This window comes from Porites lutea, chromosome 9 (assembly GCF_958299795.1).
Source record: "Porites lutea chromosome 9, jaPorLute2.1, whole genome shotgun sequence".
NCBI classification, from domain to species: domain Eukaryota; kingdom Metazoa; phylum Cnidaria; class Anthozoa; order Scleractinia; family Poritidae; genus Porites; species Porites lutea.
The window spans coordinates 19067526-19095279 of record NC_133209.1 but is presented as its reverse complement, the minus strand read 5'-3'; the positions used below and the strand labels follow the sequence as shown (position 1 = coordinate 19095279).

The following is a 27754-nucleotide window of genomic DNA, read 5'->3' as shown; positions in this document are numbered from 1 at the left end:
GTCGACAAAATCAAACAAACAGGCACTTAATGTTTAGGGAAACGAGTGCAATGAAACCATAATTATAATATAATGTTTAACTAACCTTTGCGATGCTTCATCGCGTTGAGATTCCATTTTTGTTATCTTATTGAGGGCCATATAAACGCGAGCTTGGTTTTGCCACAAATTGACCCGGGTAGACGGGGGGGGGGGGAGGGGGGTTGTTGGGATGTGAGGCTGGATGGTGTCGCATTTTCACGACTTGATTGACTATAATGTGGTTGCATTTTCAATAGAGTTACTAGAATGGGGTGACACATTTTCTGATTTGGGGGGTAAGAAAGTTCTTCACCTCTCCCTTTAGCAAACGTACCAGAACGTTTGTGCTGTAGGTGAAAAGAAGTGTTCTTCATTCAATTCAAAAAATGGGTCAAATCATTTTAGGATGACCTGTTTAAAGGATTTATTTATAAGGTAGATACATTAATAGAAATTACCTTTGCCCAAAAGTGAAGATGGGGTCTATAATTGGCCACAGAATAGACTATAATGGGGCAGAGGCATATACCCAGCAAAAATTAACCCAAATACCCCCCCGGGATATGAACCTCTCCCACGATTTTTAAAGCAGGAAAGCTGTAAAACGAGCTTTCTAGATCGCGAGACGGCCGAGTAAGCGACAAAATTGCGAGAAGTCTTCGTGCCGCGAGCCAAAAAGTAAGACTAAAGACTTCAAAAGGATAAAATATTGTTTGAGAGTGTGAAAAAAGGAATCTCCGTCGCCGGTGCAGTCCGGAAGGAAATCTTGTCTCGTCAATATGACAGTTCTATCGTCTTTTGAAGAAAAAAAAAAAGATGACGCTCACGCATGCGCATAAGCGGGACAATGTCCCTTTAAATTTGGGCGTTTAAAATCAAATTTACCCTCATAATTTTTTTTATTGAAGTGCAAGCGGGACGATCATTCCAAACGTGAAATGCGAGAAATATTTGATATAAATGAGAAGAATGCTCTTGCTCGATTTCTTTTCTTAAACCCCTCCCCAAGTTGTTAATTATTTAAAATTTTTAGCAAAATGGTCACGTGACATATCACCCGACTTATTAACACAATATTTATACATTCAAATGATAAGGACGATGGTTTCTTGATGTGCGAAATTTTGATTCAGTTTCATTACCTGAGCAGAAATTAAAGCCAATAAATCATTTCCCACAGGTAAACCCACTATTTAATTACTTGCGCGCACTCTGTTTTGCCTCTCATTATTCTTTTTTTTGTTTACGCGCACTCTGTTTGCCTTTTATTGCTATCATTATTACTTGCGCACACTCTGATTTGCCGTTCATTGATCCTTTTATCACTTGTGAGCACTCTGATTTGCCATTTATTGTTCTGTTAATTACGCACGCGCAGGAGGCAGCGTGGTCGAGTGGTTTGAGCGCTTAACTTGCAATTCGGAGGCACTGAGTTCAAGTCCTGCCCTAACCGCTAGGATGGATTTGTTCACGGTAGTCCCAAGTTCAAATTCTCGACCACGCTTGTAAATAGCCTTCTGGTTTGCCTCCGGCCAATTGGGATTCTTAACCAGTTATGTTTGATTTGAATTATTTGTTTCAGATATTTGCTCGGCCCCTCTAGCATAAGTGCTATAAATACTGCCAAGGGTAAATAAAGGAAATTGTTATTGATATTCTGTTTTGTCTTTAATTGTCCTGCTTATTACCCGCGTGAACCCTGTATGATTTGCTTATCATCGTTACGTTCACTATGTACGCGCACTCCGTCTGCTTTTTAATGTTTCGTTTGTCTTTGAGCGCAATCTGTTTGCCTTTCATTGTTTCTTGTATTAAATGTGTATTTTGCCTTTATTGTCAGGTTTGTTACTTAAGCGCTCTGAGTTTTGTCTTTAACTGGTACGTTTATTTTTTGCGTGCTCTTTTATTTGCGGTTCATGGTTTCCTTGTTCTCTTTTTGTTTCAGAGTTATACCTTTTTACTTGTACTCACTGTCTGCTCTGTTTTTAGTTATAATTATGACAAGATTCTCCTGTCTTGTTGAGTATTGGCAGCCTTAACGTGGCTCAATGGGTTTTTTCGGGGTCAATACCTCCCAACTTTGAGCATCAACTAAATCGCCATTAAGAAAGATTTGTTACGATCAGTGTTACAATGATATCGAAGTTGTCATAACAACGAAATGGCGCCATATACCTATTTTACTTGCAGCCGTATTTCCCGGCACTGAGAACTTTTTTCCAAAGTGCTCACTGGAGATTTTTCTCCAAGAGGCGTTCATTACCTCGTAGTATGAGAAAATCCGGTTTAAATGTAGTATTAGGATGCACGTAGCATACCAGTGGTCCAAAATACAGGCAAAAGAGATTTGCAACAAAACTTCTGAGAGTTCTCAACAATCTGGAATACGGTCGACCGAACGCACCTTAACCATCCTTAAAAAGTAAAGTCCTTCTTACAGTATGTCACAAATGTTAGGTCAGGGTGTGTCAAGGCGTGTGACTCTTTTAGATTTCTCAAAGCTAAGAGGTGTTACAGTTTCGGACGTGAAGTTCAGGGACAGTTTAACAGGGTTCCCCCTCTTTTGAGCTCTTCAAATTCCATGACCTTTTTAAGTTTTCTAAGGACCTTAGGTTTAGGGTCCCTGTGTTAGCGCATTTTTGGACCTTAAACAGTTCAACAGACACAAACTCTGAAGTTATGAATATATATACAAACTCTGGTGTCCACCAAAATGCGTGCCGTTCGCCCTTGTCAATAAATTCTCTCTATCTTACATTATCCTTGCCTTGTCATCGGCAGTAACTAATCTATCAAACAAAACTTTAATTTTCCATGAACTTCAAGGACCCACTATTAAATTCCATGACTTTCCAGGCCTGGAAAATGAAATGCTTAAATTCCATGACTTTCCAGGTTTTCCATGACCTGTACGAACCCTGTTTAAGGTCTTTCCCATCCTCTGCCATTGTTAGGGTATCCCTAACACTTCGTTCTATCAATTCTCTTTGTCCAATCAAATGGTTCCCACCACTCGGCAAACTGCAAGACCTTTTTCTTATGTTCTTCAAAGTTCTCTCGCCTTGGTTTTCTCCACCTGCGCGGTTCAAGATCTAGCATCCCTCCTAAGATTTCTTTGCCAAAGTAATGCGGGAAAAGTTCTTCGTCCTCAATAACATGGGCAAATCCCCCGTCCAAGCCGAACTCTACGCTAAAGTAAGGAAGTCCCTTGGGCACTGCCCCGCGAAGTCCTTTCTTTCTAGTATCTATTAATTTCTTGTTTTGCGCCCATTCTGATTCCGATTCCATGATAGCTTTCTGTTAGTAAGGAATGTAAGGAAAGTGTTATAAAAGCTTACCAATAGAGCAATTTTTCTCTAGGTACATTAACGACTTGCTGATCTCCTTGACAGTTAACAAAGACTGCAATCAGGAACATTTTCTTCTCAAATGGGAATGTGCAAAAAAAGCTTACTTTGCTGTAAATAAGAAAAAATGTCCACTGATACGAATTCCACTTTCTTTTCCCTGTGTCACCCTCTAGACCTACCTTGAAGTAAACAGGAGACATTTCCCCGATTTCTTTGGGCATCGGTATACACTCTATAATCATGTGATGTTGTTTCTTTAACTGTTTACAAGTTTCCAGGAAAACCACGTCCTGTTCCTGTTGGAGAATAAAAAGTCATCATAAAAACAAGACAGAGTGATTTCTTTTTTCCGAGTTACTTGCATCACTGACTGAACAAAACTCAGTCTCGTGTATATTTCAGGCTTGAAACTCACCACCACATTATATCACTGCAAAACATACAGTCAACTCCCGATAACTCGAACCCTCGCTAACTGGAACCTCGCACTAACTGGAACCCGAATCGATTTCTCCTGGATTTAGTTTAGTTTTAATTTTACCCTCGGTATCTCGAACCCTTGATTAATCCAACCTCCCGCTAACCCGAAGTAATTTTACTTCCCTTCAGATGAGTGTTACATAATTTTACCCTCGATAACTCGAACTATGTTAAGCGCGTGTACTGCAGTCCGAAACATTGAATTTAATACTTCAAAACAACTGTATATTCTTCGAGCAAACAAATAACGGAAAATAATTCCGATAAGCTGCGGCACTTTAGAAAGTAAGTAAGGGAATGTTCAATAAAAAATAATGAACAAAAGTGCCGTGTTGTGGTTTGCGTTCCTCTCCAAACGTTTGGAGCCTGGCCTTCATCAGTGGAGTTACAAGTACTTATAACTCCACTGATGAAGGGCCAGGCCCGAAGCGTTGGGAGAGGAACTCAAACCACAACACGGCACTTATGTTCATTATTTTTTCTTTTATATTCTTTGTCTTAACCATTTTGTCATCAGCCCACTTTAAGTACAGTGTCCAGCCCTGTATATTAATGAAGCTTTGTTGCCTAATTCCATATTTCCGGTTACTAACGTCGAACTCCCTATGACTCGAACTTTTTTAGATTTCCCTGGAAGATTCGAGTTATCGGTAGTCGACCGTATCACCTATCGATTATTCCATTCCAAGAAGCGTGCAGGCTGTTTGTCGTCTCCTGTAGCTCAGTGGTTGAGTATCTGGACTAGTATAAAGCAGGTTATAGGTTTGACTCCCGTTTGGAGATCTTAGATTGCTTTTTTTTTTTCATTCGCCTTTTCTCTTAAGTAAAAATCATTCTCAAGCCCAAAGGTTTAAAAAATTAACGAGCTATTCATTTGAAAGATAAAACGCTTTAGTTCCCACTTGGCTGGATTCAAATTTTCTCTGGTACTTGATTGTTCGAATAACGATAGCGAGCAATTCCAGGCGTTGAAACCATAGATTTTAGTTGCACGAAATAAAGAAGAGTTGTCGACTCTTACCATTTCTTCAAACATCTTGGTTAGGCCTTTTTTGTAAATCTGCGGCGAGACAAATTTTAATAAGATTAGTTCAATTTTGGGCGATAAATTATCTTGTTGCTAGAAAGGAGAGATAGACTAGACCTTTAAAGAGCACGTGTACAGCGTCTTTTTAATTCTTTTCTACAAGATCTCAGAGTATCTATCCCGTTCCACATAGGTTTTCAAGCCCTTAGTTTGTTTATTTCCAAAAAGCAAAAAAAACACAAACAAAAACAGACAAAACAAAAACGAAAATAAAGGTGTGTAAACGAAAACGCATGCGCAAACATTGATTTGCCACTTTAGAAACGAGAAGGAAACTGGGGGAATTAATTTTCGCAAAGACTTCTGGGACTGTAACTGGGGACCGGGCAAACAAATTAGCCAATAGCTAAACGGCACGCCCCCAGTAACGATCCCATAATATAATAAAAACCTGGATTTCACTGCACACGTCTTCATCTAGGAGAGTAGAAGCTGAACAATGCTGCATCGGTATAATTAAACAATGACCTTCCGTCATTGACTCGTGAAGAGGGACTGCCAAATAAACCTAGAAAAACAAAGTAGGTTATCCGGTTTAATATAAATATGTGTACCCACTGTATCTTCTCTTGTAACAAAAGCTGAGCAAAGTGCTTTAAAGCTACGGTTGCTCATCACTAACCGTCGTGAAAGTTTACTTCAAAAAGTTCTACGTGTTTGAAAACTGAACTGTAGAATTGCCAGCTTCATTTAGTGCAAACAAAATGCAACTAAAGCGCGAAGACATTTACAAGAAAAACCTCATTTCTTTGAAAAAGCCAAAGATCACTCCATTTAGTAGCTAATTTATACACCCTTTTTCATGTTTTCCCCACACGAGCATCGACCCTCATCTTTAGCTCATCTGAAGGACGTCATCATGACGCGTTTGGCATGGCTGCGCTCATTAAAGTCAAATCTATCAGGGCTGGAAATGACACCGCCCCTCCTCCTTGCTCTGTTACCTCGCGTTCCCTTGACGCGCGCGTTGTGAAAACGACAGCGTATGAGTCAGCCCCCTTCTCCCTAATGCCCCTCAAGCTAATCCCCATTTATAACCCCCAAAACAAATACTCTATTTGCCTTTGAAATGATACAGGGAATACACCTAACCAGGCTCTACACTTTACATAGCCTTTCACTGGACATTGTGCTTTCGGTTCGCTTCTCTCCCCCTCCCCCCTCCTCCAAGTGGCACACAGAAGCCTAAAAAATACTTAAATGTAAAGAGTCCTTCTTTTAAGTCGGTAGCTCAAAATAGTCATCTGACTAACAAACCTGAGGCCGAGGGTGCGCTCATTTTACCCCCCCCCCCTTTTCCATCAGTGCTCCGTTTTACGGGTATTTAAAGCTACTTAAAAAGCAACGCGGAAAGGAAAGAAGTCGAAAGAAGAATTCGAGGTCACATCTGGGAATCGAACTCGGGACCACCCGCACAGAAGGCTGCCCACTAACCAATTGTGCTAATCCTTTCTCTTTGCAAAGCCTGGCCTATATTCTGGAGGGGCTTATGTATTTTTTCTTTGCAGGTAGATGGGCCTTATTAAGTGGACCCACACAAGGTGAAGTATGAGATCTTCTTACTGGAGAGGATGCGATATGTCTCTGTGTCGGTGAAACTACACATGCCTGACTACACATGCACTAAATCAGTATAAAACAAGAATAAATGACTCTTTTTTGGGGGTAGGGGAGGGGACTAGGCATTTTCTCCCTACCACCGTGCCTCAGATTGACTGATTAGTAAGTGAGTCAGACTCAGTCAACCTGGTCTGTGTCATTCCATCTACAGAGTAATCAGTCAATCAATCAATCAAACAATCGATCAATTTATCAGCCAGTCTGTCAGTATGTCAGTAAATATCTACTTTCCAAGTTACCTTGAGACCGATAGCAATAATAAGGTGTTTTGCGATGTCCGGGTTTTCAAAGCAGAAGCGACATTTCGCCAGCTGCGCAGCCAAAATCCTATGCTCTGGGAAGATAAAACAAAACAAAAACTTGATTTACAATTTTTATGAAGCGCCACACATATCCATTCCTAACAACAGAGTGGGTATTACGGGCATTGCTAAAGGAACCACGCGGTAACGGCTACCCTTGGGTCAGAACCACGGTCTTTCACAAACCAAACAAAACAAAATGACCCTAAACTAACATCCTAATGATAAACGCAATTTCTTAACCTTTTGTTACAAAAAAATTCAAGTTTAACAACGAAAAAGCGGGCCTGTAGCCCGGGGGTACGCCGCCCGGGGTACGCTGGAAGGCTCCGCCCCAAGCTTCAACGACTTTCCCTTTGATACACCATTTTTGACATAAAAGGTACCCCCTTCGTATACCTTCGATTGACAAATGGTACCCCTTTCACATACCTAGTTTAAAAGTTTGTATCCTTGTAACTTTTGTAAATGCACTGTCTTTTAAATGTGAATAAATTACAAAAACCAGAGAGTTTTCTCGACTCTTTTCACAGCCATAAAATGCGTTTGCTAGTCCTTTTGGGCCTTTTTAGAATGACCGAAATGACAGATTTCCCTTTCATATACTTCAACCACACAAACAAGTTTTCCTTGACGAGTTTTCTTCTTTTCTTCAATTCTTATTCGTCTTTTTCACTTTACACGAGGAAGTTTTATTGATAAGGGAAACTTTAAAAGAAACCATGTTTGTGTTGACAGGACTTAAGTTTACTCCTTTTTGTTACGAAACTTGATGCCAAAAAATTTGAAAATCATTGCGCAATAAAAGAAAAACCCCTTTCCTCCGTGAACTGGGATTGTTTGCCAAAGTCGAAGCACCTGGGTGTTCACAGCCATTCGGAAGTGAAGACTTCAGAAAGCATGGGAATATCGATTTGATATTTTAATATCAAATCGATATAATTAAATATAATTATTTATTATATGGAGGAGAGTGTTTTACCGGGAACTAAACCACTCGTAGATTCCATACGCCACTTCATCTGGGACCCGAGTGGCGTATTTTCCGTATGTCACCTTTGTGAGTGTCGTATCGTTCAATGACGTCACGATTCCCGCCTTTTGCTTTTGTTGAATTGGTTTCTCCATATAATAAAAAGAACATTACACGTTGGCGAGAAGATATGAATTTTATGTTCGAGTGGCAAGAACAATATCTCACTCGTTCGCTTCGCTCACTCGTGAGATATTGTTCTTGCCACTCGAACATAAAATTCATATCTTCTCGCCACCGTGTAATATCCTCTATATATAAATACAGGAGCTTATGGGCTCATTATAAATATAATTAAATATAATTAAATATGAATATAATTAAAATTATATTAATAAAATAATACCTCTGATTGCTTTCTGTCTTTCTCGCTCTTCTAATTGAGCGGGAGAAATTTTATTGGCGGCAGAGGACACAAAGTGATCATCTAACGTGAAGTCATCCGACCCCGCTGCCATTGAAGCCTATGGTGGAAAATAAGAAAACGAAAAAGAAAAGGTTAAAATGTGATTTACGCCAAGTTCAAAGTAGATGACAATTAAAGAACTAAATTAAATAAACGAAAATTAATTAAATAAAATTAAATAAACAAAAAAGAAAAGGTTAAAATGTGATTTACGCCAAGTTCAAAGTAGATGAAAATTAAATGAACTAAATTAAATAAACGAAAATTAATTAAATAAAATTAAATAAACAAAAAAGAAAAGGTTAAAATGTGATTTACGCGCAGTTCAAAGTAGATGAAAATTAAATGAACTACAATCATGGGCAAAAGTCTTGGGCCTTTGCATTTCTGGGCGTTTTCCAATTCACACAGGCCCAAACCCTCCTCTCACCCCACAAACAATGTTGGACGCGTGTATCCAGAATTTTTTCTTTGTATAGGGTGGGGGGAGGGAAAACTGCAAGAAAATTTCCATCTGAGGGACCCAGAATGACAGAAAAATTGTATTACTGTTCCAAAGACTTTTGTCCATGATTGTAGGTTCACTTTCTTCTTGAGCAGACTAGTATTGATTTCTCCAAGAACAAAACATTTATGGAAGGAGACAGTGGCAAATGCTTGGTCAGCTACAAACAGAACCATAAACAAATTAAACGCCAACTTCAGTTTATTCTTCATAGTTAGAGACTTTAAACGACAATAATTTTACATTTTTGCCTACTAAAGTAAACATATACATTCCATTCTCTTATCAAGCTTATGCACTTATGTCTCTGAATATTGTGACAGACAATAGCAATGTTAGTAATTGCCGAAAATTTGAGGCGGATACACCAAATAACTTCAAGAGAAAGTCTTTTAAAAAGTCGAAATTTTACCACAAATGGACGACTCATAAACGTGTTTGCTGCCCAAGAATTTTACAGTATTTGATGCCTGCAATTTCCTTTGAAATTGACTGAAGAGAGTTAAAAACTGCATACAGTGTTCAGCGCTTTCAAATTTTGAATTTATTTTTTATATACGGCAGTGCCCTCTATGGCTTGACTCGTATGTTGATTAGCAGAATTTAAACAACGACGTCAACCGCTGCCTGTTTAGCTCAGTTGGAAGAGCGCCGATCTACTGAGCGGGTTCAACCCTAGCCTGCAGTGCAGGCGTATTTTGGGCGGGCGAAACCTTGTTCGTGTTCGTAATATTGTTGTAGGCTACATCTTTGATTTTATCACAGTGGAAGATTGGGGAGAGTAGAAATAGTAACCCTTACGGTAGGTGCAAGGGCGAAAGAAGGAAAGGGGGAGGGGGAGGGGAGAAAAAAATACGCCTGCCCGATATCATTGTTCTTTTCGGAAACTCTGTACGCTGGCAAACGGAGCTCCTGATTGGTGCGGCATAGGGAAGTAGATTGATGCCTGTCAATTAACTGTAAGTCTGTATTGTTTCTTCCGTTTCCGTCAGTCTTTTGGAATTGGAGCGGCTGGGAATGTCGCGTGTATTACACAATGAGAAAGTCAAAGCGATTTCTATACTGGTCATCAGGACAAGATTTTCTCTTTTCTCTCCCCGCTCCCTCCCCGCTCCCGTTGACTCGCCCCATCTCCTCCTCTCTTCGGGAAGTTTCAACATGGCGCTTTCGCGAGCAAACGCGCTCTCAAAGAAAACGCCTGCACTGCAGGCTAGTTCAACCCCGGCCGGACCAACACTCAGGGTCTTTAAATGACTAAGACGAAAGTGCTACCTTTGCAATGTCATCTGCAAACGGTTAGACTTTCTAGTCTTTTCGGATAAGGACGAAAAACCGTAGGTCCTGTCTCACAGCACTTATCTAGTACGTTCTTGTGGGACGTAAAAGAATCCACACAACTGTTCGAAAAGAGTAGGGGACGTAGATCCCGGTGGTGTGGCTGCAACCTTTCCTGGCCTGGTGGGTTACAAAGCGTATCTGTAAGGAGAGATCTTAATATAGGTATAACCTTATGATCTTCCTTCAGGTGTCGTAATGGCTACCTGTGAACAGCGTATGTATGTAACAAAGACTCATCCACATACAGTCGAAGCTCTCGTTAGCGACCACCTTGGAAATTCGAAAAAGTGGTCGCCGGTAACTTGAGAGCTGGTTGCTTACAGCATTGAGCCCTGATAAAACAATAGAGGAAGATTGCTTACGATTGCTTAAAAACAAAGGAGAAGTCCAGTTGAGGAATCCCAAAAGTGGTCACAGTCGTTTATGAGAGCTTTTCATTACAAAGTGTAAGTCACAGTTCAAACGGGGTTCTACAAAGGTGGTCGTAACTAGAACTGGTCGCTTACGAGAGTGGTCGCAAGGAGAACTTCGACTGTAACACATTGGTACGGTTAGTGTGAGTTTGCTTACCTTTGAAGATAGTCTCGCCATCATAGCATTATGATCCTCAGCCGTTCGCATTTTTTCTCGTCTGACCATTTCTTTTAAATCATATCTGTCATCATCTGCAAAATACCGCTCTCTCTTGCCTTCTTTATCGTGCGTATCCACCTGCAGCAGATAAACATCAGTTTAAAGGGGCTTTTTCACGGCTTGTTTATCTTGTTTGTCGATGCCAGTTACGCGTCCTCGCTATGAAACTTGAGAAATTACTTTTGAATGCCAAAATTACTGCTTCGAGTCAAGCAAATATGTCTCCCAAGGTAAGCACAATATCAAATGTTACAAACACAGCAGACAACGAAACTAAACTTTGAAAAACTGTTAGGCTAACAGGTTTTCAAAAACAACAATTGCAATCCGTTTCAATCTTCTTCAAATTTGTACATCCATGCTTCCTTTATTTTTTGCTATGTCATTTATACCTTCTTTTAACGTTCTGAGCGGTTATACATGTATTGATGTTTCACTCAATTTGGGGGCACTCCCCACTATTTGAATTTTGACACTGAATTTCGTGACACAGCTCCTTTAAGTAAAAACCAAAAACCAAAACGAACGGACCAGCCTACGTGGGAGCTATTCTATATTCATCAATTATGATTTCATTAGTGGACGAATCAAACAGCTGTCCTTAGCATTTACCGCAGTCAAACGAGAGAAATTTGCAAAAGCTAAGAAAAGAGCTTCAAATCTATTGCTTAAGGTTAAGGTTTCACTGTTTAAATTTTATTATATTTCCAACACGCTATTTACTTACTTAACTTTTTGAAAATTACTAAAAAGTTTTAAGTGTTTCAAAACTGGAACTGGTGTCGCTGCCGGCGCCATTTGCTAACAGAATCTTGACATGGTCACGATGCGTATGTAGCAAAAAAGAAGCCAATTATTTCGAGAAAAATGCAAAGATAGTCGTCTAAACAAATTCTTTTATACATCCTGGTCAATGTTTCCACTTAATGGTGAATTAAATCCCACTAATTCAGTAAAATTAAAAATCAAAAAACGCCTCGGACGTTTGAACGCGGTGAACCTTAGCATGTGTAGTAAACGAATGTGCGCATGCGTAAGGTTGTAGCTGCAACACGACTGCAAGGATGATATGGGTAATAAGGTGCTATTCACTGACGTTTGGTTCAGACTCAGTTTATCTTTTCCGGACTGTAACTTCTGATACAACACACGTTCGTTTTAGTTCGTCTTTTCTCCCAGTCAAACACTTATGTCTTGCTTACCTTCTGTCGCTTCTTCCGCTTTCCTCGGTGCTCTCGTTCGGTTGTCATTTCTAGTGGTCTGATGTTACCGGCTGCGTCTGTTCGTGTTAGTACCACGATCTCTTCACTGTGCCTGCTTGCTCCACTCTCCAAGGCTTGGGATTCCTGAAGTTTTTTGGTCTTTCTCATTTCTTCCAACTGGGCTTTTAGTTTGACTGCTAACTCCTTTGACAAGAAGAAACACGTTCAGTATTGCCCTACTTGACGAGACGAACGAGGCAGCAAGGGACTTCCTATCCGGAGGTTACGAGTTGAAGCCCCACCCTAACCTCTGGCTGGATTTATTCTCGGGAGCCCATTTCCAGGTTGACTCGAGCCTCTTTCAAAACGAGACTACGAGCGAAATATTCGACATGATGACATTGTTTTGTTCTCTTAAAAGTAAAACTCATATTCACATCAAAGCTTGGCCCCATTTTCAAAGTGAGGGTTTTAGGACTCGCAAATTATCTAATCAACTGAATTAGCACGATGTTCGTCCCAATGCTCAAGTGATCTACAAATACTACTGCTACATCTTAATTGATTTTTAAGTAGTTTGTCAGGAAAAAGAATTTGAAAGTGATTTGAAAGCAATACGTACATCGTTTCCCATGATTTCCGCCTTCACAATTTTGGCTCCAATTTCATTTAAATCTGCTTCGGTGATTTTCTTCGCCGGGATGACAAGTTCCTTCTTCTTTTTCTCTTCCTCTTCCGCATCAGAACTCGAGCTGCTGTCGGTCCCAGAATCTTCACTTCCATCCTCAGTCTTCTGTTCTGTTTTTGTACTCTCCGCCTCACGAGCCGAGGAGCTTTCCACCGTTCCAGTCTCCACCTTCTTTCTCCATCCGCCAGACGGCCTGGAAACTGATCTGTCCTCTCTGCTCCGGGACACTTCTTTCGGCTCAAAGTCCCATGTTGATGACGTCACGGTAGACGTTGACGAAGCTGGGCGTCTAAACTTACCAGCAAACGAAGAGCTATAAACACAATGGAAAATGACAGTTTCAGATTAAGAGTAGGATACCTGTGCAAAGGTAACCCTGTCGAATCTGAATCAAGTCTTGAGGTTTATCCGATTTATAACATTCTGATATTGTAGGAGGCCTATGCAAATGTAACAGACCTGTGCGACATAATAGAGCTAAATCTAAATCAAGTACTGAGATAACCAACGGAGAACGTCATTAAGACGTGTTGGAATGACTTTCTGATGTTTTCCGCAAAGGATGAAGTAATCAAAATTCTTCCCTTTAAGATAAACGCTCCTTTTCTAATATGCCACAAACATAAAGAATGTTACCAATTTTTCAATTATATTTCTTCCTTTTGTCAGTTCTTCGTTTTCCTTAACAGCCACAAAACCATAGCCAAGTAAACGTTTATCTGCCAAAATTCTTTAACACCGGCAAAAAAAATAAGAATCATTGAAATCTGATAGCCCTCTAGCTCCAGAGCTCTGTGCGTACATTTGTTCTAAGCAAGGTTCGTCAGTTAATGTACATGTACTTCAAGTAATAAGAATTACCTGCTGTCGATATCAGAGGGTCGTAGAAACGTTCTACTGTCATTTCTCTTTCTCTCTCTATTGTCATCGTCTCTCTCTGGTCTTTTTCTCCATTTGTCGTCCTCTCTATCTCTGCTGGATCTGTGAGAGTTTTCTCCATGTCTCTCGCTGGATTCTCTCACATGTCTTGTAGATCGGTCTGGACTTCTTTCTCTGCGTCGTCTTTCGTCTCTGTCTCGTCGTGTATCATCATGTCGATGTCTTTCTCTGTCTCTGGAGTTTGAATCTTTGCCTCTGATGGCTGCTTCTCTGAAATCATTTAGACACAAAGAGTCGGTTATTTTAACGACGACTATCTTGGACCGCGGTTTAGGAAATCTTTGGACCTCTAGATCTCTTCCTTAATGTTTTTATTTTAAGAAGATAAATGGTTTTCTAGTTTACGCCACATGCTTCATGAAACTGTTCACGATAAATGGTGTTTACACAAAAGCGTTCGACAAAATGAAAATGGCTTAGCACACAGTTTTGTTAAACAATGGCTAAACTACGTTTAAATAACTGGCCCAAAGTCAACGATATTTTCCCATTAGTTTTACAAACCCGTGTGTTGGAATCTTTCACAGCACTCCGTTTTGGATGGTATAACGCATGTGGTCTGACACTGCGCTAGTCAAGTGTATGAGAGAAAACACAACAGCACTGCGTCAAAAAAACGAAGTAAGACTCCACCTTCAGCTCGAAAGACGCGATGTTTGTCTCGCCAGAGAGGCTAACACTGTAAGTACGAATTGGTAGTCTGTGTTTCGCTATTTGAGGGAAAGTCAGTGATGAAGATAACAGTGCAATTTACCATGCGAAAAAAGAGAAAAAAAGACACTTTCTTGCGAGGTGAACCACATATCCCAATGACGTAGAAGCCAAAAATAAAGTAAAATTTTCTACCTTTCTTCAGCTTCTTTGATCATTGACTCTAGTTTTCCAATGGACTGAAAACACAAACACAAACCTGTAAATTCTCAAATAATCACTTTCTCAGAAAACACATGTCATACCTCTTTCCAAAAACAACAACAACAACAACAACAACAACAACAAAACACATACACCCACCCTTTTCATAAGGTCGCTCGTTATCGCCACTATGCACGATACAACCTTTCTCGCATGCCATCAGTTTTTTTTTACAAGCCTACGGTGTACCACGTCAATGTCATCACGTTAAGGCTCATTTTCATGTGATAAACACGATCGGCGAAAAAACAAATCTGACAAAGATTGTAGCACTCCTAAAGATTAGAGCAACTTATTAATCCAGCATTCTTGAGCTTGGACTGGCTTTTATCTCTGCGATCTTAAGTTGAAAAGCTGTAGCAGCGATCAAAACAACCGACCTTATTCACGATACAAGCTATATAGGTTGCGTTTGATTGGGAAATCCGGATTTCGGATTTGTAATCGAAAGCGAATCCTGAAAATGGATTTCACCTCGGAAAAATCCGTCCTCAGGGTGGATTTCAATTAAGAAATTCAAATCCAGATTCCATGAATTTCTTTTGTTCTTTCAAAATATCTAAACAAATCCCATAATTTCAAAAATCTAATTTTTATGAAGTCATCACTTTAGAACTCTCTTTGCACGCGCTTTAAGACTGACGGGATAAGCACGTGGCTACTCAGAAGGCAAACGAGTGATAAAATCTGCCGATACAAGAAATCGCTGTCGAGTTTGTTTATTCTAGACAACAGAAAATAAAGAACTTTTTTCCCTAACGACGATGGGTGGAAGCGATCATAGCTACTTTTTTGGATGCAATAGAAACCGTTGATATTCTCACAGTAAGCAATGATGTAAAACTTGTCGAAACTTTGAGAGCATAAACAAACTCGACCTCGATTACTCGTATTGGCAAATTTTATCACTTGTTTGGCTCTGAAATTCCACGTGACATTGTTTTATCCCATCAATCCTTTAGAGCGTGCAAAAATGGTCGGTATCGGGAATAAAGTCTATTGTTAGTCTGCGTTCTAGGCGCGTGAAAGTAGAACGGAACGCGCGAGAGAGACAAGCGATAGTATGCAAGAAACCGACGAGGTTGTGCGAGACACATGCATATTTCTGGTTTAGAAATTCAAGAATAGCTAGCCTAGCCTTCAAGACACTGTTGACTTACACGTAGTATCGTTCTTGATGGATTTTTGGCCGGGTAAAAAAACTTTCTTGCCTTATCAATCCATGTTTTTGTTAATACATGTTTTATTAATCCACGTTTTATCAATCCATGTTTTAGTAATCCGTGTTTTATGAGTCCAGTCCATGTTTTATCATATGCCACGTTTAGCTACATTCACTTACCCCATATCTCTGGGCAACAATATCAGCAAAGCTTCTTCCCTCCTCTTTAGCTTGTTCCTGAGCTCTCTTATAAGCTTTCTTTAACCAATCACTGCTAAGTGAACTGCTGGAACTTACTACAGTGTACAGAAACAAAAAGGAAAGAACGACACTCAAGTAAGCCTGTGCATAGCTGCCCCCTCACTTACAAAAAGTTTGGGAGAAGGACTCTTCACGATTTTTTACCGCGGCGGGTTTAGCTCAGTTGGTGGAGTTCTAGACTGCAGAGCGGAGGTCGTGGGTTCGATTCCCAGGACCGGACCATTACTCAGGGTATAAAAATAACAGAGAAATGAAGGTTCTTCATTTCCCCTGCAAACAGTTGGACCTTCACGAGGTTCGGATGACCACGTGAGATTGCGGTCCCGTCTCCAGAAGGAGACGTAAAAAATGGCCGGTGTCTTCAGCTGGTGTTTTCATGCCCAATACATTGAAACTGAAATAGACATCTATACGTAGACATACACACTTAATTTTATGAGGTGAATATGCTTAGCCATACGGCTAGTTTATATAAAAATAATGTTAAAAGTTTGAATTACTCAATTGCTAAGATTATGAAATACATGTAACTATGATAAAATTTAAAATACCTTAACCTGAAATTATGATTTAATGACAAAATTTATAAAAATTCTAAAAATCTAAAGCCACGAACCCTGTTGCCAAATTCCTTAGTTTCAGCCAAGGCAGGCCAATTGTCTGGTAAAGCGTACCAGTGTTTCGCAGTAAAACTGCTAAAAGATAAAGTGCAATTTTCTTTTGAGGGAAGGACGCGCCTGTACGCAGGCTTCGCTCTCACTTGACATTTTGACTCCTTACAGGTACGGTAAAACGGGCAACAAAAAACGTACAACTTGTTTTGCAACATGGCTGCAAAACGAGTAGAATAGAGATGTTACGCAATTTACCGCCCACATTCAAACCTGTCTTGCCATAAATCAGGTTGTTGCAACCTGTCACAACATCGCTTTTAAACTCGTTTTGCAGCAGCGGTGCAAAACAAATTGGACGTTTTTGTTGCCCATTTCACCGTAGCTCATCAGGAGTTTTCTCTAAGAAATTTTAAAAGTTGAAATTGTGGAATTATTGATTATAACGAAATTGGTATTAGTACACTTACCTTGAACTTGTCGGGTTTCCTGTGCACTCTCCCTCTCAGATGGTAGCCCTGTTCCTCCACCTTTCCAATATGGGTTTAACTCTTTTGGATGCTGTCCTGGCTGTGGAAGTAGCGAAAGAAAATACAAGTATAAGAAACGGAAGTTACTGCAAACTCTATCGAGAAACACAATTATTTAGAGTGCAATGCTGAGCGCAAAAGTAACGTGCAAAGAAAGTAGTGTTCGATAGCCCGGAACTAGTGGCATCGCTATCGGGCTAGTGAATTGTGTTCTTAACTTGCCCGATGGGGAAGTGAAGTATTTTGAGGAATTCAAATTACAGAAGAACTATGTAATCAATCCTGCTTATCAAAAAGTTTTGGGGGCTAGTTGAAATCCGTTTTGGGCTTGTAAATGTAAGCCACAACTTGCCTGAATGGCAAGCTTTAAAACTGACTTTCTTTGCACCCTGAATGGACACAGTGCTTGAGAAAATATCTTGAATTGCAGCTTGAAGTTCAGGCAAGTAACTTTCAAAATTTGCTAATGCCGGGTGCAGTTACGTGCTTGCCTCAGATTACTGTTTAGTGAGAAGACAATTTGGCCGAACCCTTGCCTATCAGTCCCCGCAAGCAAGTCTGTCAAGTTACTTGCCTGGAAGGAAAATATTCCCTTTTCCCAAACAACCAGACGGGACAATTTTCAAGCTCTGGATCGATGCATAGAATATAGGGATACATATAACATACCCTGGACGCCGCCTCGGAGAACGGCAACCGGAAGTAAATTTGGTCAACCAAATCCTTAAGGTTTGTTTTTCCCGCGCAAAGGTGGCGGTCGCGACCCATGCTCTTGTAGCAACCCCTCTTCAGCTAAAGAAACCAGTCAGCGGTGCCACGTGTTTAAAAAAAAAAACAGTTTGTGCGTTTTTGTGTTTAAGGGTACCCTGGGTGCCAGGGACTTTTCAAGTTACATCCGCCGCTCTCGATCACCGAACACGAGAAAAAACCTCTGGTGCCCAGTGTAGTCTACGGGTTAAAAACGTTACAATGCGGCATAGGATGGTTATGCTTACGAAGAATAGTTCTACTAAAACCAGAAGGAATGATTAAACAAACCAACAAAAAAATTCTGATTGCCTATTTCATTGCAAAGGTTTGCTAGATGAGACACGAGCAAGTGCGATAATAACATTGTTGGTCGCCAATAGGTTTCCCTGGATTTGCCGCATTTATAGGCTGGGACTCCGAAATTAAAACCAGACGAGGGTTAGATTTGGGATTGAAAGTATACACGGGACACGGGATACAAAAAATAACCATCAGGATAAGTTACGGTATTGCAAGAAATGTTTTGAGTGGGAAGACGGGATTGAAGAACCCTATCGGGGGGACTCATTGTTGGTATTGGATTCACAGTGTAGCAAGTGAACTGGCAAAAACACAATGCATGTAAAATTCAACCCACTGAGATACATTTAAGCCAAACTGCTCACTTGATCTATGCAAGAAAGAGCTTTGAACTTGCTGTCCTCCTCTTGACTCTCCTCTTTTTTAGGTTCTTCGTCCTCAACGTCCATCGCTTGATCTGGGCTTGATGTGATTGGAGGAAACAGCATCCAACTGTCACGCTGCTGTCAAGAACAGAAGATTTTCATTGTTCATTCTAAAGCAATTCACTCCAAGGTAATCAGAACTACTGATCTTGAATCACTAGTTCTTTTTACATGTGTACAATTTAAGAAGTAAGGTTCCCCAAGATAAGAGGTAAACTTCCCATAAAAATGGGAGGAAAAAAAATGCCTTTTCGCTTTTAATGAGATACAACCTGCCATAATGTTACACTACATGTAAGTATACTAGTAAAGATAGCATAAGGATTCTAATTGGTTGAGCTACTCCTAGGCTATATGTTATAGCCTACTAGCAGGGAAAGGCGCCGGCTTTGAAAACCAAAACAATGGCGGCTGAATCGCGTTTTGCTGGCTTAAGTTGTTTTGTCTCGATATTTTTGACCAACTAGTTGAATTTCACTAAAACAATTATTCCTCTTGCCCTCATGACCTCTGAATCAATAGCCTATTCGGCCTTCAGCCTCATGGGCTATTGACTCAGAGCCCATTTGGGCTCGAGGAATAATTGTTAAATGTGTAGAGGCGGACATGGGGGTTTACGATATTGAGGTACAGTAAACACCCGCATATAAGGACAAATGGATTAAGAACACCAGGCTGAAATTTGGCCAATAAAGCACCATTTTTATAAGAACAAGATCAGCCTGAAAATTGTAACATGTTCTTATAAAATGGAAAAAGTGTCATAATTACAAAACATGTAAGGTTATGTTTGCTGTCAGATAACTTCATTTGTCAATACAATCAAATTACAGAATAATAATTATTTATTTTATTTTCCTAAAATATGCTAAATATACCTCTAGCAACATGTTTTGGATAGTATTACTAAATAAAACTTTAAGACCATTTTAAGAACATTTTGAGGCTGATTTGTCATTAAGCACCCGATAAATAAGAACTCAATCAGCCTAACCCCCCAAATCGTGTGTTCTTATATGCGGGTGTTTACTGTATTGGGCTAGTTTTAAAGAGGTTTTTCGGTAATTTTAGTTTTAATTTGCGGTATTACGGTATCACCGATCCCTGTGGGATGCAGTTTTTTTTATCCTTTTGGCTAATGGTATTCGGTAAAGGAAGACCCTTCACGGCACTGCCACACGGTTCATTTGCGCTCTCCTGTCAGTACTTACTAATTTTTCTTACGGTCTTGCGGTATTGGGTACCCCCAATGTCCCCCTCCACATGTACATAGAGTATAGACTTTTACCTGAGGTTGACCTGAGGAAGAGCTCTCTTTGGTCTCTGTGTTGGTTGTTGTTGGGTCCTGTCCTTTTTCCACCCACTCATCCTCCGATTCCTAAAGCAATAATGACAACGATAAATTTCAACAACAACAGCAAAAAATAAAACGAGCAACAACAAATAGGACGTGTTTCTGAGTTAAGTGATAGGTCAAGACGGCCGAACGTAGTGGCCAAGTTTTTTCATTTTCGCCCACAGCAACAAACAAACAGACAAACACGATAAGAACAAGGCCATTATCCACCCATCCCGTCTGAGCAAGATTGGTCAAAAAAGGCTTTATTATTGACCAAAATAACATTTTTTCTTGCAGGAACAAAGTTGAAAATCAAAAGCAGGATTGCTCATTCTAGCCACCAGTCAGCAGAACACAGGATTTGCTTCATCTTGCTCACTAAAATGTAGCTGGGGGATGAGCCATAAAAATAATTTTATGATTATAGCACATTAGAAAATTAGTAATGGTAACGGGACTGACCGGAGTTCAATTCGGTCTGTAATCATACGAGTGATAAAATCACGCGGTTGTTCGATTTGTTTAATCACGAGTATGATCACGAGTATGATAACAGACCGAATTATCACAAAATTTGAGTTTTTTAAGGCTCTTTTTTTAAATCAAACACAAGAAATTCCAAGACCTTTTTTGCCAGCAGTGAAAAAAAAAGCCATTTGAGTTCACAGGTGCTGGCGCGTACTGTCCAATTACTTAGGCATGATGCATACCGTCCTATTGAACTGTCCTAGGAAGGCTGAAATCAGGGCAGTTGATACCCATTTAGATTTGAGAATTTTGTTATAGTTATGACTAACATTTTAACAATTTACAGTGCTGTTTTAGTTACGATGAAAATTTACATCATAATGTGAAAGAAAAAGCACCATCTCAGAAGATTCACAGTTAACATTCTTAGAGCTTTGGGAGGAATACATGATAAAGCCCTCGAGAACATCTGTATCCAGCTACCACCAGATTAATTCCCTGGCCCTCGTCTTTGCCAACTATACAAAAAACGCAAGTAGGCTGAGCATGATTATCAGAGTGAACATAGTCCTGAATAAGTCTGTTATTGTCCACAATGACTGATGTTTCATCAACCTGTGGAGTAGTCATTTTCGCAGTCAAGTGAGTCGTATCACGTCAGTTGATGGTGTTAAACTCTGGTTATTGACCAGATTGGTCAACTAAGTTCCGATGTTATTGGTCGTCTGTCAGTTCAGCTGCGATCTTACTGGCTATGAAGACTCCTACTGTCATAGGTGCATTTCATCCCTCTATTGTCATTAGTTAAACAGTTGTTTACTGTTAGTTAACAGGGTGCAAAAAAGTCATTTTAAAGCTTGCCTTTCGGGCAAGCTGAAGCTAGAATATGCTAGCCCAAATGTCATTTCAACTAGCCCAAAAAACATTTTGATGAGCAGAATTGATTTCACTGTTCTTCTGTAATTAAATTGGATTCCTCAAAAAAACTTCACGAGCCCGTCGGGCAAGTTAAGAACAAAAATTCACTAGCCCCAGGCTATCGGAAACTACTTCCTTTGCACGCTGGTCAAATTAATTGACTAGTGAGGTGAATAACCAGAGTTTACGACGCGATACAACTCACTTTGACTCTGAGGATGACTACCGCACAGGTTGTCGCAATGTCAGTCACTATGAACAACAACAGACTACAGTTCTATTCAGGACTATGTTCACCAGGATGATCATACTTGACCGAAATTGTAAATTGTGAATATCTTATTATCCACTCCCTTCAGGGCTTTTCAGGGATAATTTACAACACTGGTTGGGGGACTTTGCCAGACTGCTTAAGGTGCAGTTTACAAGACTGGTAAATGAAGGAATGAGTAATGATGCCCTTATACATGAGTGTGAAAGTGAGATAGACCACTACACTAAGAACTACATGCCCTACTCTTTACAAAGAGTGTGTGGGTTCTTTAACATCCTACAGATTTATTACATGTGCAAGGGCTTGTGAAACGGGGCCTATGGTTTATCATCCTTATCGGAGAAGACTAGAAAGTCTAACCGTTTGCAGATTTTATTACGAAGGTAGCACTTTCTCCTCAGCTATTTAAAGACCCTGAGTGTTGGTCCAGCTGGGGTTTGAACCTAAGGCGTCCCGCTCAGCAGACCAGCGCTTATCCCATTGAGCTAACCGGGTGGTGGTTATGAAATGAGTACTTATAAAACGACTCCTGGGTTCAAACCTTTCACAGTTATACAAAAAAAAGAAAAATAGTTTATACATGTGTGTATGTCACAGACCATTATTAAAACCACTTTCTTAAGACACTTACAGATTCTGATGAGCCTTGTTCTTCTGTGGTATCTTTCTTTGACTTCTTGTGCTACAAATAGTCAAACATTTTAAGAATTCCTATCCTAAAAGTTCATAAGATGATACCAAAACATCAACACTCCTCCATATTAATAATTCACATTGCTATGTGTGCAAATGCTGAACACAGTTATATGTAAAAATATTTTAAAAGGGACAGTCTTTCCTTTCAATATATTGACAGAATGATATGCTTTGTTATTTTCATACACTGAAAACACTAGATTATTTTTCAGATCACAACAGAACAATAAAAGGCACGTTTTAAAGTAAGTTGAAAAAGGTGTGGGATTTTTGGGTTGGAACAAGAAATGTTTATAAATTGTTAAGCAGGCTTTTTTTGATGAATTTACATGTATGTTATGTTCCATACCCATGATCCATATATGTACGCCATTTGTGAGTATTATAATACAAATGAACCAAAGTAAATAAGTAAACAAGGATAATGATGATGATGATGATGATTTGAACTCTGGACTTCTGTGAACACAGGGTTCGTACAGACTTTTGGACCCAAAAATCAAGACTTTTTCCACGCATTTCTAAAACAATTTCAAGATTCAAGGTTATCAAATAAGCCTTAACACTGTTTTTGACGCCCTCTTGACGAGTAGGCAACCACGTGAGAAATTACGGTGTTTGTATGAGAATCAAATGTCTAATAATTTCCATAAAACGGCTGTACTGAAAAAAAAATAGGAATTGTAAACTAAAGCTACACAGCAAAGGATCTTACTAACAAATTTTGGGGGCCATTACTGCCCTTAAATTTTTCCAGATGATTGCTTTAGACTTTCCATACATATTTGTCTGCAATTTTTCCCAGGAAATTTTAGTCCGCAGGAAGAAAAAATTTTTACAGAAATGTATAGAACATTTTAAAACTGGTTCTAGCTCTTGAAGCTGCATGTAATGCCCTCAAATGTTTTTCTGTAAAAATCATTAAGAGTGCAGCTTTAGTTTACAATTCATATTATTTCCAGAGCAGCCGTTTTACGGAAATTATTCGACATTAGATTCTCATACATTAAAACACTGTAATTTCTCACTTGGTTGCCTACTCTTCAAGTTGGCATCAAAAACCGTGGTAGGCCTACTGGTAATAAAATATATTGATACAGACCTTAAAAAATGCAGGAACAAAGCTATTTTCATGATTTACACAAGCGTATGAGCAAAATTGAATAAGATTTGACCAAAACGAAAAAAAGAGTCACTTACAAAGCACTATACTAAATTGTTGCAGCTTTCAAAAAAAACAATTAAGACTTTTTACCATTTCTCAAACTTTATCTCTATTTTCCAGACTTTTCCAGCTCTAAAAAATTGCTGGGCAAATTTCAAGACTTTTTCAAGAATAGGACAATAAATTGCACGATGATGATATTTGACTACAACTACCAGAATTCATTTCGGTTTTGCTTTGTTATTTAAATTTGTCAATCCCGCTGAGGATTAAAGAACAGTAGCCTTAATTTGCACAAGAAAACAACAAACTCAAGGATTCTGTTAGTTGTAGTAAAATGACGTAATCATGCAATTGTCCTATTCAAGGCTCTGTACGAACCCTGTAAACAACTCCAGCGAGAGTTCAAGGTGGGACATTAATTCAGAGCCTCTGGAAATCAAGTTAGACTGCAAAACAGTCCGTTGTTTTCTCAAAATCAGTAAAGAAATCGGTAAAGCGTGGTGTAAGTGTCTTATGAACGCGAAGTGCATGAGCCTCACTCTCCATTTTCAGCCTCGTTCCAGACCTTTTGTTTGACTGCTTGTGCTTACTTGAATACGCAAAAATACGGACTGTTTTGCAGTCTAAAAGCAAGTCTGATGCTCTCACTACATTTTTATGCTGCCCCCTTAAAGTACATAATGCACTTTATTATTCATTCAAAATGTTTCTAATCTGCAGCTAATTCCTATAACCACCTAGCATTAACCAAAGTTGGAAGATTTTTGACAATACAATAAACAGTTACATGTAAGTCACTTTTACTTTTGCAAAGAAGAAATACAGTACAACATGTAGCTGATAATACTGCCAGCTGAAATTATAACAAAAGCAGCAAAAATACATTGTAATACTACTGGGCAGGTGTAATACTACTGAGGGCATTATCCACCTCAGGCTTTGGCCTCTGTGGATAACACCCTCCTCGATCTGCTTAAATCTTCATATCCTACTCAGCCTCATTCATTAATTGCTAATTATTCAATATAAACAATTCAACTCTCACCTTTTTCTCTTTTTTGGACTTTTTTTGCTTCTTGTCTTTTCTGTGTTTTTTCTTCTTTGACGTGTTCTTGCGAAGACGAAAACCAAAACATGCTCAGGATTACAATATGCACGTCCAAATAGCTTACTATTTTAATAACTTAACCTTGAGTTTTCTATTTCTAACCAAGCAGTTGTCTGCAGGCATACGTTACAGGTCAAACTTATTTTCAACCTAGGTTGATCCTCAATAGAGTTCCTTAGTAAACTCACCAAGTTTTAAAGTGATATGTATAAAGTGAGTGAAGATATAGCTTCCCAAAGTTGCAAAATTTTATAGACATTTGTAAGGTGGGGGTCAAGTTCGTCCATCATACAAATGGCTGTAAAATTCCACTTGCTCAATAACAGAAAGACTCTGTATGAATCAAACATGTGCTACATTTTGCTTGGATACAGTTTCCAATCCAGGCGTATATGTAATAGCCATGAGCTTGGTGCATTGGCTCACATTAAAAAAAACCTTTTTGATTTAAAGAGAAAACAAGATTGACTAGTTGGGGCTGTGGTGACTTCAAAGACTTGACACTCTTTATTAGCTGTTTGCACCACCAGTCTCTCCTCTATAACATGTAGGACAGAGATGGAATTTTTTTTGGATTTTTTATAATGGCTGTGTCACATTTACGTAGTGCAATCAGGTGTAAAATGGACCCTTCACCTGACTTGTGACAAGTCGAGTGCACGAGAATTTCATTTTAGTTTGTCTTAGTTTCTTTGTGGAAGTGAAGTCAAACAAAGGCACAAGGTACAAACAAACAAATTGTAGACCTGCTTATATACTAGACAGAATGGATAGTACATGTAATTTTTTGTCTAGATTTTGAAAACTTTGTTGTTCTGTGATACGAACTGGACCCACATGTTTCATTAAAGTGAAGCAAGTTTAAATAATGCACCTAAAGAGTTCTTTATGGCTGACAAAATGGCATAAAACTTTCCACTTAATGTAAATTAATGAAACATCTAGATGTATCACTGTGCGGCTTGAGATTGCCTAAATAACCTATTTGCAATTGGCTGAGACATTTGTTTGAGAATAATAATTATTGATCTGTGTAGTGCCGAACTTCTCAACCGTCAGGTCATAAAGGTCAACTTACACACAAGCTAGTGCTCCGTGAATTTTTCATTCCCAAAAATTCATTTCTATTACAGTGTACTTGTATGCTCCCAGAGCTTTGAAAGCATATTATTTTAACAGCTTAAAGTTTGCTTTTTAATGTGTTTGAAATCATCATTGTATCGGGTGTGATTTTAGGCCCGTGAAATTTGACAATACTTTACTTGTGTAAAATCTGTAAAATTTTATTCCATAGCACGACCATAAAGCATTACTTATCTCCCCAGTGCTATTTTACCTGCACCAGATTGGACAAGTTCAGGTAGGTCCAAAAGAAACAAACTTAATCACTCCACCGCACTACAAAGTACAAGCTGAAACCTCTGACCAGCATCATGCAACTTAATGGAATGGTGTAGGAAATTATTCTGTTCTAGGAACTTTATCTTATCAACAGTACTATCTGACTTTGCTGGCTGCATTAAAATCAAAGCTCGGGGAAGTCACCGTGAGACTTAAACCGAAGGCGAAAGAAAGCAGTGAGCCCATGATTATTGAAAACAACAACAAAACCTCTGAAGGGAGGGATGGGTGGGAATGAGAAAACTTTAGGATGGTTGAAGTATTGCAACTTAGCAATACAGCTCGGAATGACAGAGGATTTTTACTAAGCCTTTAACAGTCAGACTGCTATCAGAGGGATGTACCACTGAACAGAACGTGCACCTTAAGTGCTCCACGAGATATGCATGAGGAAAATTATTTTTACTAGTGATACATTAGAAACTAGCCCCAACGGCGACAAAAACAAGGATTGCTATTGTATCCGTCCCCAACTGTGGAAGTGAATTCACGAACTACACAGTACTTTTACCTACTATGAGTAAAACTCTACCAGATGTGATAAGGGCTGGCATAACGTTGCATTACATGTTGGTGATTGAGGGCGTAATGCTCCATTAACTGCCTTTTTACAACTGAGTTGTAAACCTTCTTTACGGTTCCTTAAACTTGTTTAGACATCTGTTTAAAATCATGCTCAAAAATTCGGGGGTGGTCCACAGGGGTGGACTATATTTTGTATTCCCAATTTTCACATAGACCATAATGCACCTTGTTTACCCCCCAAAATTATGCATAACCACAGAGATTCCAACCCTCCTGTTCTGGCTGCAAAACCTTCCACTTCCAGCATATATTTCCGGCCTCCCGTTTTCGCTTAATATTGTCCCAGTTTTTGAAACTTTTCCAAGCCAAAGAAGGATTAATGTTTTCTTTGTTTAAAAGGTCTTTTTAGCATGATTCTTTGCCATTTTCTTGTGGTTTCTCAGCCATTTTTATGCCTTTTGGCATCCAAGCATGAGCCTGCAACAATTGTGCAGAAAATGCAGAAAATGCAGAAAATGGCATCTTTGAGGTACATATCTTAAAATTTTTCACAGAGGTCCGTGCCCCCAGAGCCCCACTAGAGGCTTGCGCCTTTGACACATGTGGGAGTGGCTATGCCGCTCCTAAAGCCTTCCTCTTTTCAGTTGACAGGGTTTGAATCTCTGTAACCATTGTCTTATATTTCTCTTGGGACGACTGTAGTACCCAGGAGAAATTGGGAACAATGGTTATACAAAATTTTGGGGGGTAAACAAGACGCATTATGGACTATGAGAAAATGGTGAATACGTCCCTTAATACCTTTTCATTATCGTCGACTTCTGCTAGTCTCTTACTAAGAGAAGGAAGCATCCACGAGCTTTCACCAGTTTCTTTCCGCCGTTCCTTTTTTCTCTGCTCTCGTTCATAATCTTCCTTGGCCTTCAAAGTAAAGGATATTCAATTAAGACTTTCAGTTAAGCAGTTGAAGTTCCCTTCAAGCTGTAAATGAAATTTTAAAGTTACATATTTTGAACATTTTTCCAGGGTTCCACTGTGCGTGAAAAGGACCTTTACCATGAGAGAATTCCGCATGAGATGGATTAGGTTACCCGAAAATCTGAAAAGAATCATAAAATTTCATCAGGACTTGCCTTTTTGAGGATGTCTTCCCTTGCTTTTCGCCTCTGTTCTTTTTTAGCATCAATTTCTCTCTTAGAAACAAAGTTGATCAAGTCCGCCATCTTGAAAAAGTAGATTGGATGTTTGCTGACCAATTTACTAAAGGCTCAACAATACTGCAAGGAATCCTGGTTAGTC

General features: G+C 39.4%; 1 protein-coding gene across 2 annotated transcripts; it reads right to left on the bottom strand.

Moving 5' to 3' along the window:
* Positions 1-2693: 2693 nt before the first annotated feature.
* LOC140947853 (CWF19-like protein 2) lies at positions 2694-27678 on the bottom strand. Of its 2 annotated transcripts, none has more exons than XM_073397053.1 (19): positions 27589-27678; positions 27257-27376; positions 24467-24532; positions 22189-22239; positions 19847-19936; positions 18499-18636; positions 17024-17123; positions 15862-15977; positions 14451-14494; positions 13527-13814; positions 12600-12978; positions 11978-12181; positions 10713-10853; positions 8240-8357; positions 6798-6892; positions 5330-5446; positions 4873-4911; positions 3551-3667; positions 2694-3318 (listed from the first exon to the last, which is right to left on the bottom strand). In XM_073397053.1, the coding sequence occupies exons 1-19, from the start codon at positions 27676-27678 to the stop codon at positions 2983-2985; spliced, it is 2649 nt and encodes an 882-aa protein (XP_073253154.1). In that variant the 3' UTR covers positions 2694-2982. The 2 variants fall into 2 exon arrangements, with proteins under 2 accessions (XP_073253154.1, XP_073253155.1); XM_073397054.1 differs by having other exon boundaries at positions 18499-18633.
* Between the last annotated feature and the right edge of the window lie 76 nt (positions 27679-27754).